Source organism: Doryrhamphus excisus, chromosome 19, assembly GCF_030265055.1.
Source record: "Doryrhamphus excisus isolate RoL2022-K1 chromosome 19, RoL_Dexc_1.0, whole genome shotgun sequence".
Classification (NCBI taxonomy): Eukaryota; Metazoa; Chordata; class Actinopteri; order Syngnathiformes; family Syngnathidae; genus Doryrhamphus; species Doryrhamphus excisus.
The window spans coordinates 4,627,332-4,642,535 of NC_080484.1; the positions used below are offsets into that span (position 1 = coordinate 4,627,332).

General features: G+C 42.6%; 1 protein-coding gene across 1 annotated transcript; it reads right to left on the reverse strand.

Moving 5' to 3' along the window:
* Positions 1–40: 40 nt before the first annotated feature.
* Positions 41–14,382, reverse strand: naa25 (N-alpha-acetyltransferase 25, NatB auxiliary subunit). The gene is made up of 23 exons (XM_058057382.1): positions 14,226–14,382; positions 12,912–12,997; positions 12,619–12,757; positions 12,423–12,541; positions 11,383–11,457; positions 11,152–11,259; positions 10,926–11,004; positions 10,740–10,851; positions 10,578–10,667; positions 7,953–8,125; positions 7,211–7,323; positions 6,928–7,135; positions 6,764–6,853; positions 6,417–6,697; positions 6,188–6,339; positions 5,978–6,103; positions 4,257–4,500; positions 4,068–4,191; positions 3,511–3,576; positions 3,333–3,430; positions 3,146–3,256; positions 2,926–3,066; positions 41–1,397 (listed from the first exon to the last, which is right to left on the reverse strand). Exons 1-23 carry the CDS (start codon positions 14,317–14,319, stop codon positions 1,275–1,277), a joined length of 2,952 nt encoding a protein of 983 aa, XP_057913365.1. The 5' UTR covers positions 14,320–14,382; the 3' UTR covers positions 41–1,274.
* Between the last annotated feature and the right edge of the window lie 822 nt (positions 14,383–15,204).

Genomic DNA, 15,204 nt, shown 5'->3' on the forward strand with positions numbered 1-15,204 from the left:
CGTGCTCCAACCACAACAATTGAGAAGTCAAGACTCACATTTACCGTTTTATTTTTTTAAAAAAGCTTTGACATTCCAGTGTTTCTGTTTTCCCATTTTCTAACAAAAGATGATGATGAGATGACACTCCAGATTGTCAATCATAGCGCTTAAACCCCATCAACACTTTGCAGCCATTCAGATGAACAGATATACTTCCAGTATATTTCATTGTATTCATTGAATAAAACAGCTCTCTTTCACCATAAAACTAGATTTGTCTCATTCCATCAAACTTCAGGGTGCTGCCACAATACATTTTTTTGGGGTGGGGTTGGGGGGTGTCAAATAAACTCCATTCAAATTCTTTATTTGTTGGACATTGTTCTGTGGAGAGATAAGGTCAATGTAGTGTAACAGCTGGTTGTGTTCTAAACGTCCATCTTACAGGTCAATATGCTGACATGTGTCAGGAGTTTGGATTGACTGATTCGGAGGTGAGAGCAAATGATGGAACGCAAACACAGCACAGCTCTAACAGAATCTACTACAGCAACCTTCACACACACACACACACACACACGCACACACCCTCGGAACGGCAGCGTCCTGCATTATTTACAATTAGGTCCAAAGTATGTTTGTGTGAGACAGGAAGTGTGGACACTGCACAGATGATGGGAGGGCATAAACCTCAGTGCCATCAGGGCCCACCCATAGACTACACACACACACACACACACACACACAAACACGCACGCACACACAAGCAGCTCATGTTAAAAAAATGCTGCATCTGTCATTTTAAAATGGTGCAGCAAACAAAAACACGGTTTGAGGATTGTTTTCCAGACCGAAAACAATCTGCTGGTTGCTGAGGATGTCACGTGACCACACCATTGCCACAGCCGGGAGGAAGTGGAAGAAGTGGATCCTGCTTGCGATTGAATGAACACAACTCCTTCATAATACTGACACACAAAAGGTGAACAAAAACACGAACTAAATAAACGTCCAACGGAATCTTCAGTCTGATGAAGGTGACTAACCGACAAAAAGCATAGTGGTTTATTGTATTTTATATTGGCTTGCTCTTAGCTATGTACAATAATTTACTAGTTTGTCTAAAAGGGCCTAATTAGCATCTGAAAGTCTCACGTTGCAGTACGAGTTCATGATAGGTGTAAGCGAGTTGAAACTGTTCCAGAAATGTGCTGACAGGACAAACAGAATCCAGGTGGGGGGGGAGGGGGGGTCATCACTGGGGAGTTTAGGGGAGGTGAACGTGATGACGTTCAGATCTTGAGGTTCTTTAGCGTTTCCACCCTCTTCTTGAGCAAATCTCCCGCCTCCTGCAGCGAGCGCAGGTGACTGCTCTGCAGCTTGTCCATAGCAGCCTTCGTAAACGACCATTCCTCCTGAACGCACAGGAAGTACATGTCAGTAATGTGGCGTATTCCGTATACAGTTTTCCTTCCCCTGCTATACGCCGGTTTGAATATTGCACCTTCACTTTATCGTGGTTAAAAAAAAAAAAAAATCAGTGATGTTGTGAGACATGACAAATTGCATTCATTTTCATACCGCTTAGAGACTGGCTACAAAAAAAAGGTTCTCCATTCTGTGTGGAAGTGGTAAGTTTATGTCTTCTTTGTCCTTCTTCCCTACTCCGTTTGAGACACTTTAAGTTTAGAATGAACAAGAGGTTAACAAGAAGCTAAGAGGCTAACTAGTGAGCACGGTAGCTTGCTATGCTAGCAGTGGCCGTCTGTTATGTTTTTACATTGATCCTGTGCAATGTGATGGAAAGAAATAATAATGGTAGTCCAAAAGTGATTTTCGAGGTGTTACTTCATGGCTTCATGGAAATTCACATTAAATTAACTATAAACAAGGGACGGCTGTATATACGACCTGGGCGAAAACAATTATTTTAGATACATACAATTGAGAAATTACAATGACAGGAAAATAAAATGCTTGATGAATAAAAGATGTGGGCGCCTGAAAAAAAAATTATATATATATATTAAAAAAAAATAAAAAAAGACATGACTCAAATGGCAATATCTGCTTATAAATCAAAAGCTACCAAGATAGTATCCACACTATATAAAAATGTAATGGAGGGAAAGGCGAATAGTCGATATATTAAAGAAAAATGGGAAAGAGAGCTCAAAACAAACATTACAGAAACTTAATGGTTGTGTATGATTATAACCCAAAGCTCCACAACATCATCTCGGGTCTGGAGGGAGCATTGCTGGAAGAATATAATCAGATTTTTCCATTACACAAGAAACTAAACAAAAATATCTTAAAGTTACCCAGCCATGCTGGCGTCAGTGTGGTACAGTCAATGTTAACCATTCACATGTGTTTTGGTTCTGGCCAAATATCATCAAGTTTTGGAAGATGGCATGTAAAACAATGGAGAGGATTTTGGGTTACAATGTGACTTTTTCATGCGAGACTTGTGTTAACCTTGTGTTAAGGGAAGATAGCTATTTATATAAAATCATGTTGGTAGCATGTAAAAAAAGCCATTACCAAAAAATGGCTTAATCCAACACCCCCGGTACTGGAGGACTGGCTTTGTGTGATGAATACAATACACGATATGGAACTATTAACACATAGATTGAGGACTGAAGAAACATATGTGGAGAAAAACGGGTGAAGTGGACACTGTTCACGAACACAAACCAAGGAAATGACACAAATTGCACCATGACAAGGAATGTGAACTAACTAACTAACTTTGTAAATGTAAATGTGTATCTCTAGTGCCCCCTTTTTGTTTGGAGTTTGTTTGTATTCATGTTGACGTTTTGTTTAAAAAAAATTGAAACAATAAAGTAATAACAAGGGACAGCTGTATGCAAATTAGTCCTGTGATAAACATTGCAATGATACCGTGTCTAATTATTAGTGTCACTGACTGACCTGTGTGGATCCTTCCAAGCTTAAAGTGGACATTTTGATGGCCGTTATTACAACTTCCTGTCCTTTTATGTGCTCCAAGGCCTGGGCCAGCAGGTCCTGCAAGCTCGCCGTCAGCTCCTGGAAGCCGCACATGACTGCCGGCTGCAAACCAGTGAGAAGTCAGCATTGGCGGTGTTGGTTTTGTGGTCCCCGCCCCCGCACAAATGAATACAAACTATACCTGAACAATGCTCGCATCCTTTTTCTTCTTCTTCTTCTTCTGTAGGCTGGTCTTGAGTGGCCGCAGGATCTTAGCACAGTAGCTAGCAACCCAAAAGACAACGCACACCGTCTGCGTGCAACCACAACGTGAACATGAAGGAGAGCAACCACAAGACGGGACACCAATGACAACAGACGATGCTCACCTCCACGAAAAAGATGAGGTTTTCTAATAAAGGTGGCCTCGTTTTTAATTTGCCTTCTTTCATTTCCAGTAAATCTCCTTTGCATTTTGTCAGCATTTCTGCCGGAGGACAGGAGAGGAGGAGGACATCAGAAAAAGGACCATGTGGTCACAGAAGAACCGCGTCTGGCAGAGCTCACCTTGTAGTTGAACAGCTAGTGACTTGAAGGTGTTGCACATCTGTGTTTGGAGCTCTGACGACTCGTCTGGGAGGAGGAAGAAAAGCGTTAAAAGGCGGCCTTTTAATGCTTTTTTAATGTAAATATATATATACATACATACATATATATATATATATATATATATACATACATACATACATACATACATACATACATACATACATACATACATACATATATATATATATATATACATACACATACATATACACACACACATAATGACTTAAAATTGTAAATAAATACTAAATTACGTAAATAAAAGTACAACAAAACATGAATAAAATAAATACATGACAAATAAATTCAATAAATAAAATTACTTCTTTTTAAAACAAACAAAGTCTAAATAAAAGTGGAAAATGTTGGTCCCCGGTTGAGACCATTTAAGAAGCCCTCATTTAAACCTAAAAAACATGTTAACATGAAATATGGTGGGGGCAGGGTCAAGTGGTCAGTCCCCAATCGGGAGAGTTTGATTTAGAAGATCAGGACAAGATGGCGCGAGTGTTTACCGATTCCCGCGCCGTCCAACTCGTGTATGTGGGCCGACAGCTGGAGTGCCGCCGCCTGACATTGGCAGCTTCCGCTGGACAGGGCGGTGGCCAGACGGGTAGAGGGGGGTCCCAGGAAGGGATACTACGGGAAAAACGACATGTTGGCATTATGACATCATCAGGTGGCCGCACGTCTCCCGTACACACCTGCGTGCATCTCTCTGCCAGCTGAGCGGCTGTCTGCAACGTCTGGTTGAGCTGCGCCAGGAGGCCACCCAGGCTCGACACCTTGTCCCCCACGCCGTTCTCAGTGGCCAGCTCGGAGTTTTGTGGCGAGGGTTTGTGTCCCAGTGCCGCCATTGCGGCGAGGAGGCGCAGCGTGAGAGAGCGTATCCTCAGCCAGACGCACTCTTCCTCCAGGGAACGCTGCCGGTGCTCATCATTCAACCGCCTGTGATGGCAAGAGGAAAAATACAAAGCGCTCGTTTACATAGCTTAGCACTGCGCCAGTCGGCCAAACATGAAAAGGCGGAAAACGTGCACGACACTTCCACAAGCGTGCAGTCCAGCCTTTTACGAGCGAGAGTGATGACGAGCAATTGTGCTAAAAAAGACACAGCACTATTTGCCGTGTGGGAATCCTTTATTGTGGTGCTGCTTCAAATGCTCAATGGCACCATGTTGTACGTCCTTGGTTCTGTGCCACTGCGGGGGGACTTGTGGATTGCGGGATTTGCACTCTGCACTCCATGACATTGCTCCTGCTGCAGGTTCACACACACACATCACATGGACTCTATCCAGGATAGCGCTGCTGCATAGAAGTGGTGAAGCAGTGTGGTAGCGGAGTATGGAACGGACAGCTTGTAAAGGAGTGCTGATATAGAAGATATTATTTTATTTTATTAGGAAATAAAAAAAATTGTTATTTTGATAATTACTATGGAAGGGGACAATTTTAGAGGTGACACCGAAGGAATGGCCTTTATTGTCATACAAGATGTACAACGAGATTGGAGATTTTTTTTTTTTTGGAACACCGATGCTGTGACGTCACGGATATGGATACAGAAAATAACAAAATAGCAAAAGATACATTCCAGAGCAGATAAATTAAAAAAAAAATAAAAAAATACAGGTAATTTGGTAATGACATATTGTTTCGTGCATTTGACATATCTCCATGGTTTCATTTAAATAGCATAAATTCCCGCTAAACTCATCACACACCAACTTGACACCAATAGGAGTTTAAATTAATAAAATAACCCAACTATATTAACAAAGGATGTGTGATATTTATCAATTGACATCGGTATCGGATTGTTTCCCCAACCATAAAAAAACTTGTGCTTAAAGTGCCAAAACAGAAAGTAGCACTTTTACGTAAAAGAAGCTAATATTACAGATTGTGAAGTTTTATGCAGAGGCTGTGTTTTGATCTGACAAAACTTAATTAAGTTTGATAAAGTGTAGCATTGCTACAGATTCCGCTTGGACTGCTTTGACCAAGGCAGCTTTTGAACTCCGATGAAAAAAAGCGACTCAAGTCGAGTGACGCTGGGAACGCTGAGTGGAAGTAGAATTGCAAGGTTTATAGTGTGTCTTTTTGTATAAATATCCCACGTTACATCTTGGACACCAGCTGCTTATGGACCACATATGCACTTTTTTTTTGTCTTTAACTTTGGTGGGTGCTCAATAGTCGTGAATTTACGGTGAACAGTAGCATTTTGGAAATTTGAGAAATTGTAATAAGTCTCTAATTATTTTTTTATAGAAGATTTTAGAGATTTTAGATATCAAACCAATATCAGATCGGGACACTCTTAAATGAGATTCACCTCAGGAGAGGTTAGCTGAACAAGCACGTAGGGACCAAGTGTGACCAAGTGTGTGCGTGTGTGTGTGTGTGTGTTTTGCTGTACCGCTCTTTGGGGTCCCAGCAGGTGAAAACTGTGAGGTCTCTGTTGTCCCTCATGTTGTCCCAGGGAATGTCATCCTCCTCTGCAGACAAACACATGGCCTTCACACTCTCCTCCAGACTCAACACACTGGAAAACAACATTTTAAAACAACACATCACAATCGTGTGGGGCATTGTTTGGTGAGCATGTGCATGAAGAATGTTCTCTCACATGTCGGCCTCCAGGAACAAATCCAGCAGCATCCTCTCTGTGCGGACCTGGGCGAAGTGCAGCGACTGGTTCAACCTGTTCCTGAGGGCGATGAACTCCGGGATCTTCTCAAAGGCGCCGTATTTGTACGCCTGGATGATGTACTCTGAGGTCTGTGAAACAGAGAGCAGTTAGATGATTAATCGGATGAGGATGCCCGGTAAAGAGGAAATCTACGAGGCTGACTCACATCTTTCTGGTTGGAGTGGAAAAACCTGAGAGAGAAGTTGCAGGCTTGGGATGCAGCGGCAAACTGTCCCAATGACTCGGCGTAACGCGTCAGGAGAAACCCGATGGTGTCGTGCTGCACGTGCTTGGCGTCCAGGCTGGCGTAGAGGTCCACCACAGGCTCGAAGGCGCCGAGGCGACAGTAGAGGAGCAGCAACAGCAGCTTGAACTGAGCATTGGAGGGACTGTTGGACAAGCCCTCCTGCAGGAGGCCCAAACACTGCCACACCATGTCCTCGTCCCCTGCACGCCACATGGCCACACATCACAACTCACACAGAGAAAACACATACGGGGGTGCCGACTCACTGCTTTCTGTCCACAGGTCCACGTAGACGTGAGCCGCCATCAGACAATACATGTCAGAAAACTGGAGCTCCGTCTTCAGAGCGTTCTTGCCTGTGGGAACACAAGGTGCGCGTCGATGGGTCAGCATGCACATATTGAATACACTTCAGTTGAGGAGTTCTCACCAAACTTGAGACCGTGGCGATAATGCGCCTTCAGCTCCGTGATGAGTCGCAGCTTTCCGGCGGCGTCGAGCGCGTGGTGAAGGCCGAGCGCTCGGCTCAGCTGACACAGGCACAAATGTCTCTGCAGCGCTTTGGTGTCGTCGGGGAAGGCGAAGCCCTCGGGGCCGGGCTGGCCAAGTGGGGCGGCCTCGCTCAGTCGGTTGATGAACTGTCGAGCAGAGGAGAAAAAGTGAAGGACGGGGGCTCGGTGGGTGAACAAGATGGCGCCGGTGCTGTCGCTCACCTGCACATGCTGGTCATTAGAGAGCAGGTGGAGGTAAATGCTCAGGTCCGTGATGCAGCAAGGCTTGTCTCCATACTTGCCAAAAAACTGCACCATCAGCTCTAGAGGATCGCCTGGACAACAAACAACAAAATGAGGATGAGGACATCAAGTCAGTGTTTCCCACACATTCATTCATTCATTCATTTATGGCTGGCCAAATCCATTCATAATTTTGGACTACCTCTTCACCAGCGCTAATAAATACATTATAACGGCACTGTCTGTGAATGTAGCGTGACGTTGCAGTCCCGTACAGTAGATAGCATCTTAACTCTGCTTCTAAGCATCTGTTCTGCCATACATAAAACAAAGTAGCAAGAGTGTTGCTATATTTTGTGAGTACTCAGACCTCTTTAGATTCTCTTTCTCCAAAAAATTGAAAAACCTTGCAACTTTTTACCATATGTTACTAGACACTTTTGGAGCCTACCATGAAAGTACGTATTGCTCATCTCAGCAAGGAGCTGGCGCTGTTATCTAAGCACTCACAGGCAGCGCCATCTTGTTTATGACATTAAAAGAAACACACAAAAAAGATGTGACCGAAGAAAGTTAATTTCTAAAAATGTTTTGCGTTTCAAGTTTCCTTGCTTACATTGTTTCCCACAGCGTCCAATTATGCAAATTAGAACATGATCATCTTGTCACCTCCACCCGAAAACTCTCATCCTGTCTTTTTAAATCTGTGTTTGTTATTTACCCAGCAGGCTTTCTTCGGGGCAGCCCCTCTCTCTCAGCCTGTGCATCAGCTCCAGACGGGCCAAGAAAGGACCCCGCAGGGAGCGGGAGTCTTTGCCCTCCTCGCCCTTGATGCGATCCTCCACAAACCGCACCACATCATTCACCGTGTAATGCACCGCGCCTTCGGAACAGCTACAGACACAAACATATTAGTTGCAGTTGTTGTCAACAAGTAAGAGACTCACTCAGTAAGACCAGGTTGTTTGAAGAAAAGGCTAAAAAAAAACTTCAATGATGGGAGCCAAATTATTAGAAATACCTCTCAATATAATGCAGTTCAGTTGTACAACTTAGTCCTAGTTTTTCCTTTGTGTTTTCCTTATAGCATAATAGTGCTAAGTTGTTTGTAAGTGCCTAAATCTGAAAATGCTAACTTTAGTATAATTATGTTAGCATTCCAACATATTTTTGCTATGAAAATGTCTAAAAATGCTACTAGGCTAATGTTGGCATGCTAACGTCTGCTTAAGTTCATATTCATAAAAATTGCAAAAATACTAGTATGCCCATGTTGGTATGCTAGCAATGCTAACAAGTTAACGTTAGTATGCTAACAGCTAACAATAGTGTCTACCTATGAAAATGGATAAAAATGCTACAATGTAGTTATCATGATAGCATGTTACCATCCTAATGCATACAGTGATTAGTGTTCATATACGTTTCTACCCATGAAAGCGGCTAAAAACGTTACTATGCTATTATTTGCATGCAAGGTCTGTTAACATGCAAACATCGTCATGCTAATACCTGGCATGATGGTGGTGTTTATATAGGTGTCTACCCATGACAACAGCCAAAAATGCTTGTACAGTGATATTAGCATGCAAACACCTAGCATGATAGCACAATGTACCGGGAAGACTACATGGCCCAAGCAAGAGGTCTGACCATTTTTTGTGGAGTTGTATGCACAAATGCCAAAAAATGTCATAGCTTGCAATGTTACAGAGTCCTTTACTATATTCCCAGATCCAAGCGGTGATCCGGATCACCCCCCCCCCCCCCCCCCACCCAAATGTAACCAGTTCCCATTTCCGACAATTGTCGAACATTTCATCCAAATCCATTCCGGACAGGAAGTTATTAACACACACAGACAACCAAAAAGATAAACGCTGGCAAAAGCATAACCTCCGTTTGTTTTTTATAAAATGATGGCCCATATTTCCAAAATCTACATCTATTTACTTAAATTTTTATGTAGTTATTTACATTTTTTAATGCATTTCTTTATCACTGTGCCAAAAGGTGGCCCAGTATGTGATTGGGGACCCCTGTTCCATTGTACAACCCCTGGCAAAAATTATGGACTCACCAGTCTTAGAGGATGTTCATTTGGTTGTTTAATTTTGGGGAAAAAAAAAAGCAGATTACAGAAATGCCACAAAACTAAAGTCATTTAAAACTGCAACATTCAGTTGCAAACCAGATCAGCTTTGCAGATTGGAGCTGTGTCGTGAACCATTTTCTTCAGTTTCCACCACAAATTTTCAATTGGATTGAGATTCGGACTATTTGCAGGCCATGACATCAACCTTATATGTCTTTCTTGAAGGAAAGTTTTCACAGTTTTTGCTCTATGGCAAGATGCATTATCATCTTGAAAAATGATGTCATCATCCCCAAACATCCTTTCAATTGATAGAATAAGAAAAGTGTCCAACATGTCAACATATATTTGTGCATTTATTGAAGATGTAATGACAGCCATCTCCCCAGTGCCTTTACCTGACATGCAGCCCCATATCATCAGTGACTGTGGCAATTTGCACGTCTTCATAAATCTCATTGGAACGGCACTAAACACAAGTTCCAGCATCATCCCCTTGCCCAATGCAGATTCGCGATTCATCACTGCATATGACTTTCATCCAGTCATCCACAGTCCACGATTGCCCATTTTCTGCCCATTTGTTTTGCTGTGCATTTTCTGTTTTCAAGACATATTGCTTTAAGTTTTCTGTATTGACGCTTTGATGTCTCCCTTGGTCTACCAGTATGCTTGCCTGTTACAACCTTCCCATGTTGTTTGTACTTGGTCCAGATTTTCGACACAGCTGACTGTGAGCAACCAACATCTTTTGCAACATTCTGTGATGATTTACCTTCTTTAGGAAGTTTGATAATCCTCTCCTTTGTTTCAATTGACATCTCTTGTGTTGGAGCCATGATGTGTTGGAGCTCATTGGTCTTAACCTGCAGACTAATGAGCAGATCTAATTTGATGCATGTGTTCGTTTTGGAAATGGAAATTTACAGGGTGATTCCATAATTTTTTCCTCAGAATTGAGTGATTCCATATTTTTTTCCCTACTGCTCTATCTAAAAAAGAATTTCTTTTTGACTATCACAACTTTTTTTCTTGATTTCTTTTAGTGTTTCTTAAAGCTAGAAAGTTGCAGTTTTAAATGACTTTAGTTTTGTGGCATTTCTGTAATCTGCTTTTTTTCTACAAAATTAAACAACTGAATGAACATCCTCCAAGACTGGTGATTGCATAATTTTTGCCAGGGGTTGTACAACGGATGACAACCTGGAAACCACCCCCTCGAATGGGTGAAGTGTCAAAGTGTCAACTCACTGTTCTCCCTCGTCTGACGGACTCCACGACTGATCCATGAGGTGAAAGAGCGAATCAAAGTAGGCCAGGTAAAACTGCCAATCATCAGGACTGCACATACAAAAATGACATGTCAAATTGCATGCAATTAAATCCAAAACGGCACTCAGAACTCAGCCTCACTTTTTCAGCAGCAGCTTGTGGGCCAGAGCGTTGCACTCAGGCCAGCGCTGCAGTCGCCTGTAGAGCATCATACACTTGCTCTCTCGACTCTGAAGCTCGCTGGTCAGCTTCTCTGCGAGGACGTCATGCAGCCACAGTGAAGACAAGCGGACCGGAAAAGAGAATGACCCATTTGTGTGCATTCACCTCCTAGTGGCCCCTTGATAACATCCAGAGCCTCCTCGCACTTTCCCAAACGCTCCAGGATCATAAAGTACAGCTGCACCTACAATGAGAAGCCAATAGGACTGTCAACGCCACAGCAATAGTATTGGGACAGATACAGGAAGTGGACATATTTGCAGTGAAAAACATCTTCCACACTTCTGCTTGATGCATTTATTATTAAACAGCCGTGTGTGATCAAAATCACCTCAGCTTCTGCTTCAATCTTGTCCTCTTTGACCATCTTCTCCACCATGCGCTCGGCCAGTGGCAGGAACATGGTTTGAGAAAGCTTTTCATCTTGTGCTGAGATGGCCTGGACAGCAACAACACAGTACATAACACATTAGGCCAGGCGGTGTTTGCCACAGTGCTTCAATCTATTTGTGGCTGGATAGTCACCATCTAATTTGCGTGCGTGCACGTGTTGATGACATACCTGCATTACCAGACTCATCACAGACCAGAAGTAGTACGGATTCTTGGGAACAATTTTATACAAGGCCATTCCCGCCTGGAGAGATGCAAACATCCACATCAGCTTCATTCATACCGACAGTCTTAGTCCACCATTAGATGTGTTGTTTTTGCACTGCTATCGTGAATACACAACTTTTAGTTAGCGGAACTGCCTCGACTTGTTATTCTCTGGCAAACCAGGTGTATGAGGTGTGTTAAGAAGCACAGTTACGATGCCATCTGCTGCACGGACTTGGAACGACAAGACAGTCCCATTATACCACTGGTGTCCAAATCAAGGCCAGGGGGGTCGGATTCGGTCCCTCATATAATTTTATGTGGCACGTGAACACATGGAAATAAGTGTCTTCTTTTAGGCGCATTATTTTTATTTTATATCTGTTTTTTTATTTTATTTTTAATATAATTGCAATTTTTTTAATTAAAAAAAATATATATATATATATATATATATATATATATATATATATATATATATAAAGTAAAAAAATATTTTTTAAAAACAAATCAAAGAATCTTTCTTGCTAAATGTTATGTCAATTTTTACAGAAAAGTTATTTTATTATAAAAACAATACAAATGATTAGTGTTTATTAATGAATATATTAATTAAATTATTATAATTATAGAATAGTTGTATCCTCACATTTGCCAGGTTGACTTGTAAATTTGTTGGTAAAACAATACAATGTGAAAGTGATGATGATCAAATACAATAATCCAATATTATAATAATCTGTAGTCAACCACGCAAGACCAATTATTTTATGATTTAATTCATTTTTGAAAACCCGCGATAGAGTGAGGGAGCGCTGTTTGAACCGCCATGGAGCGAGGGACAACCAGGTTGCGCCAAATGTATTTGTGGCAGTCCAAATGTATTTGTGGCAGCCACAGCGTACTATTACGTCAGCATGAGCCATTAAAACAAAAAAGCTAGAGGTGGAATAACAGAATTACATAGTACTGTATATCATATACTGTGAGCATGTGTGAGACCTGCTGCATCTTCTTGTACTCCCCGATGCGAGCGTACGCCATGAAAAGGTGCGAGTGGTACTCCTCGCTCAGCGGAACCTTCTTGACGGCAGCTTCGTAGAGCTTGGTGACCAACTCGGCTGTAACGAGCATACAAACACACACACCGGTTAACATGTACCCCCCACCACGCCACTGTGCGGGCATTTCTACTGACGGCGATGCATCTCTCTGTAGAGGATGGTGAGGGCTTGTAAAGAGTTGTCGTCGGTGGGTTCCAGAGAGGTGACCTCCTGGGCCAACGAGAAGGCTTCATCCTGCTTTCCTGTCCTCTGGAGGCCGATGGCCTTTAACACCTGCAGGGAGAAGGCTGTTAAAGATATAAAAAGACATTTTGGGGAGGATACACCTCTAAAGTCACATAAAACCTGGACCGCAGTTGGCTTTTTTTTTTTAACGGCAGGGGGTCTACAACAAGGTGAACACAGGCAGGATATTTGAATGACGTACCTTAGCACAGTGCAGGTCTTTGTGTTTCTTCAGCAGTTTATCAGCCTGCTGTATGGCCATCTTGTTGTTGCCATTATCAAGGTAATCTGAGGGTTAAAAAAACGCACATTGTGAGGATTATCAGTATAAACTTTCAATTCAGTCAACATTGAAGATGTGTGTCACTATGACTGCACAGTGAATGACATTACATTGTGTGTGTGTACACACAAACAGGCGAGGCTCTCAGGGACAGCTGGTTGCCAAAATTAACTGTAGCAGACAGTGATTGTGTCATGTCTCTTCTCTCGATTTGAGGAGCGAATATGAACCAAAACGTTATGAGGAAGAAAATCATCATCTAACCTTCACAATCCATCCAGCCATGAATTGACAAAGCTGTTAATGTAACTTCAATGAACAAGTCCTGGCCGTCACCAACAATAAGCTCAGAAACAAAATAGCTAATCTACACTTTAATTCAACAATGTATAAACTTTGCTTCAACGCACGTAAGATGACTCGGTGTTCGTTCTTGTTGTTGAAGTTTAGATAAAGCTAAGGCTAGCAGGAGCATCACTGAAAGAGCTGCTAAACCAAATAGGTCTCCAGTGGTGACATAAATCAAAGTTTTCAATTGAAGTTATTGAGTGTTTATGTTGTAGATATGTAGGAGTTTGAGGGCGTTAAAGAGCTTTGACAGCACCATGCTAGCTAAGCAGCTAGCACCAATACGCCGGGGTTAGCATGGAGCATTGTCCTCAACCTGCTCTGAATGCTAGCCGGAGGCTAAAAGGTTAGCATTGCACTCTTGACACTTTTACAGTGCAAGTGAGAGGACGGTGATGAAGGCTGTCAGCCGCACAACGGACGATACACACAAATTAGCAACTTTTCTTTAAAACAAGCCAGGAGTTGTGAGCGGTTCCATTGAAAGGCATGCTAGCTAGCACGTTAGCCTGGAAGCTAGCTGTCAAACAGCCGCGGTTAGCAAAGGAGAAAACATGCTCAGCGGTGACAATGAGCCTCCTCACATCACCTTTTAGACTGTTCTCTGAGCCAACATAACCGACAACGTCCGCCAAATCAGTGGGACGCTACAATCAGAGAACCGGAGCAGCCCGGCGCTGCCCCGGCTGCGGGCAGCCCGGGGAAGGTGCACTGTCATAGGGCGCAGCAGGCAGCAGAGCCCGTGGTTGGTGATGGAGGGGCCGCAAAACTGCCCTCCAGCTCGGACCCAGTCAGGTTTAAGAAGATGCGCACATATAAGGAACCACAAAGTGGACCACAGTCTCAAAGTGGATACAATAATTCGCTCCGCAGACGAGCGCTCACCATATATGGGTCTGAGTCTCCGGTCATTGGGGTCTTGCACATGGCCTCTCGCCGCCATGGTGGAGTTTACCTGCTGTGGGAAGAGTGCACGCATGCGCACTAGGTTCCGGTAGCTCCACTGCTGAACTCTGCAACACCATTCGTTGCAAAATACGACCAAAGTAAACTTCAAAAAACTCCGGGGTGTGGAGTTTAAGTAAGTGGAACCGTTGAGCGTACTTTGTATTTATTTATTTATTTATTAAGTGTTTTTTAAGTAATAAGTACAGTGAGAGCCAATTTAATCGGAGTCAACTCCCTCGTTTGTGTAAGCATACTTAGCAGATAAAGCCGATTCTGATTATAAAAAAATAATTTGATTTCATTGTTTATATATTATGTTTTAAAATATCAGCTCAGTGTGGTTAAGCAGGAAGAAATTGTATTTTTAAACTGCTTCTTCGTGCTGTAACTTTTTTCTTTTAACCTTTATTCACTTTGGTTATTTATAATTAATTGATGGCAGTAACCACAAGGTTACCACCAATGAGTTAGAATGAGATAATGAGCAAGAAAAAACAGGTTCCACCAACTTTATTTGTGGCGGGCTGCCACACAGTATAAAGTGTGCAATAATTATTTAAACAAAAGTAGACAGGTGCATACATTTGGGCACCCTTGTTGTTTTATTGATTTAAATACCTTTAACACTAATTATTGAAACACAAGATGTGTTTGGTAAGCTCACTGACCCTTGACCTGCATACACAAGTGAAGCCAATCATGAGAAAGGGTATTTAAGGTGGCCAATTGCAAGTTGTATGTTTTCTGAAGAGTAGCACCATGGTAGCTGGTCAAATGACCTGAAAACAAAGATTGTTCAGCATCATGGTCTGGGGGAAGGATACAAAAAGCTAGCTCAGAGATTTCAGCTGTCAGGTTCCACTCTGAGGAACATAGTGAGGAAATGGAAGACCACAGGCACAGTTCTAGTTAAGGC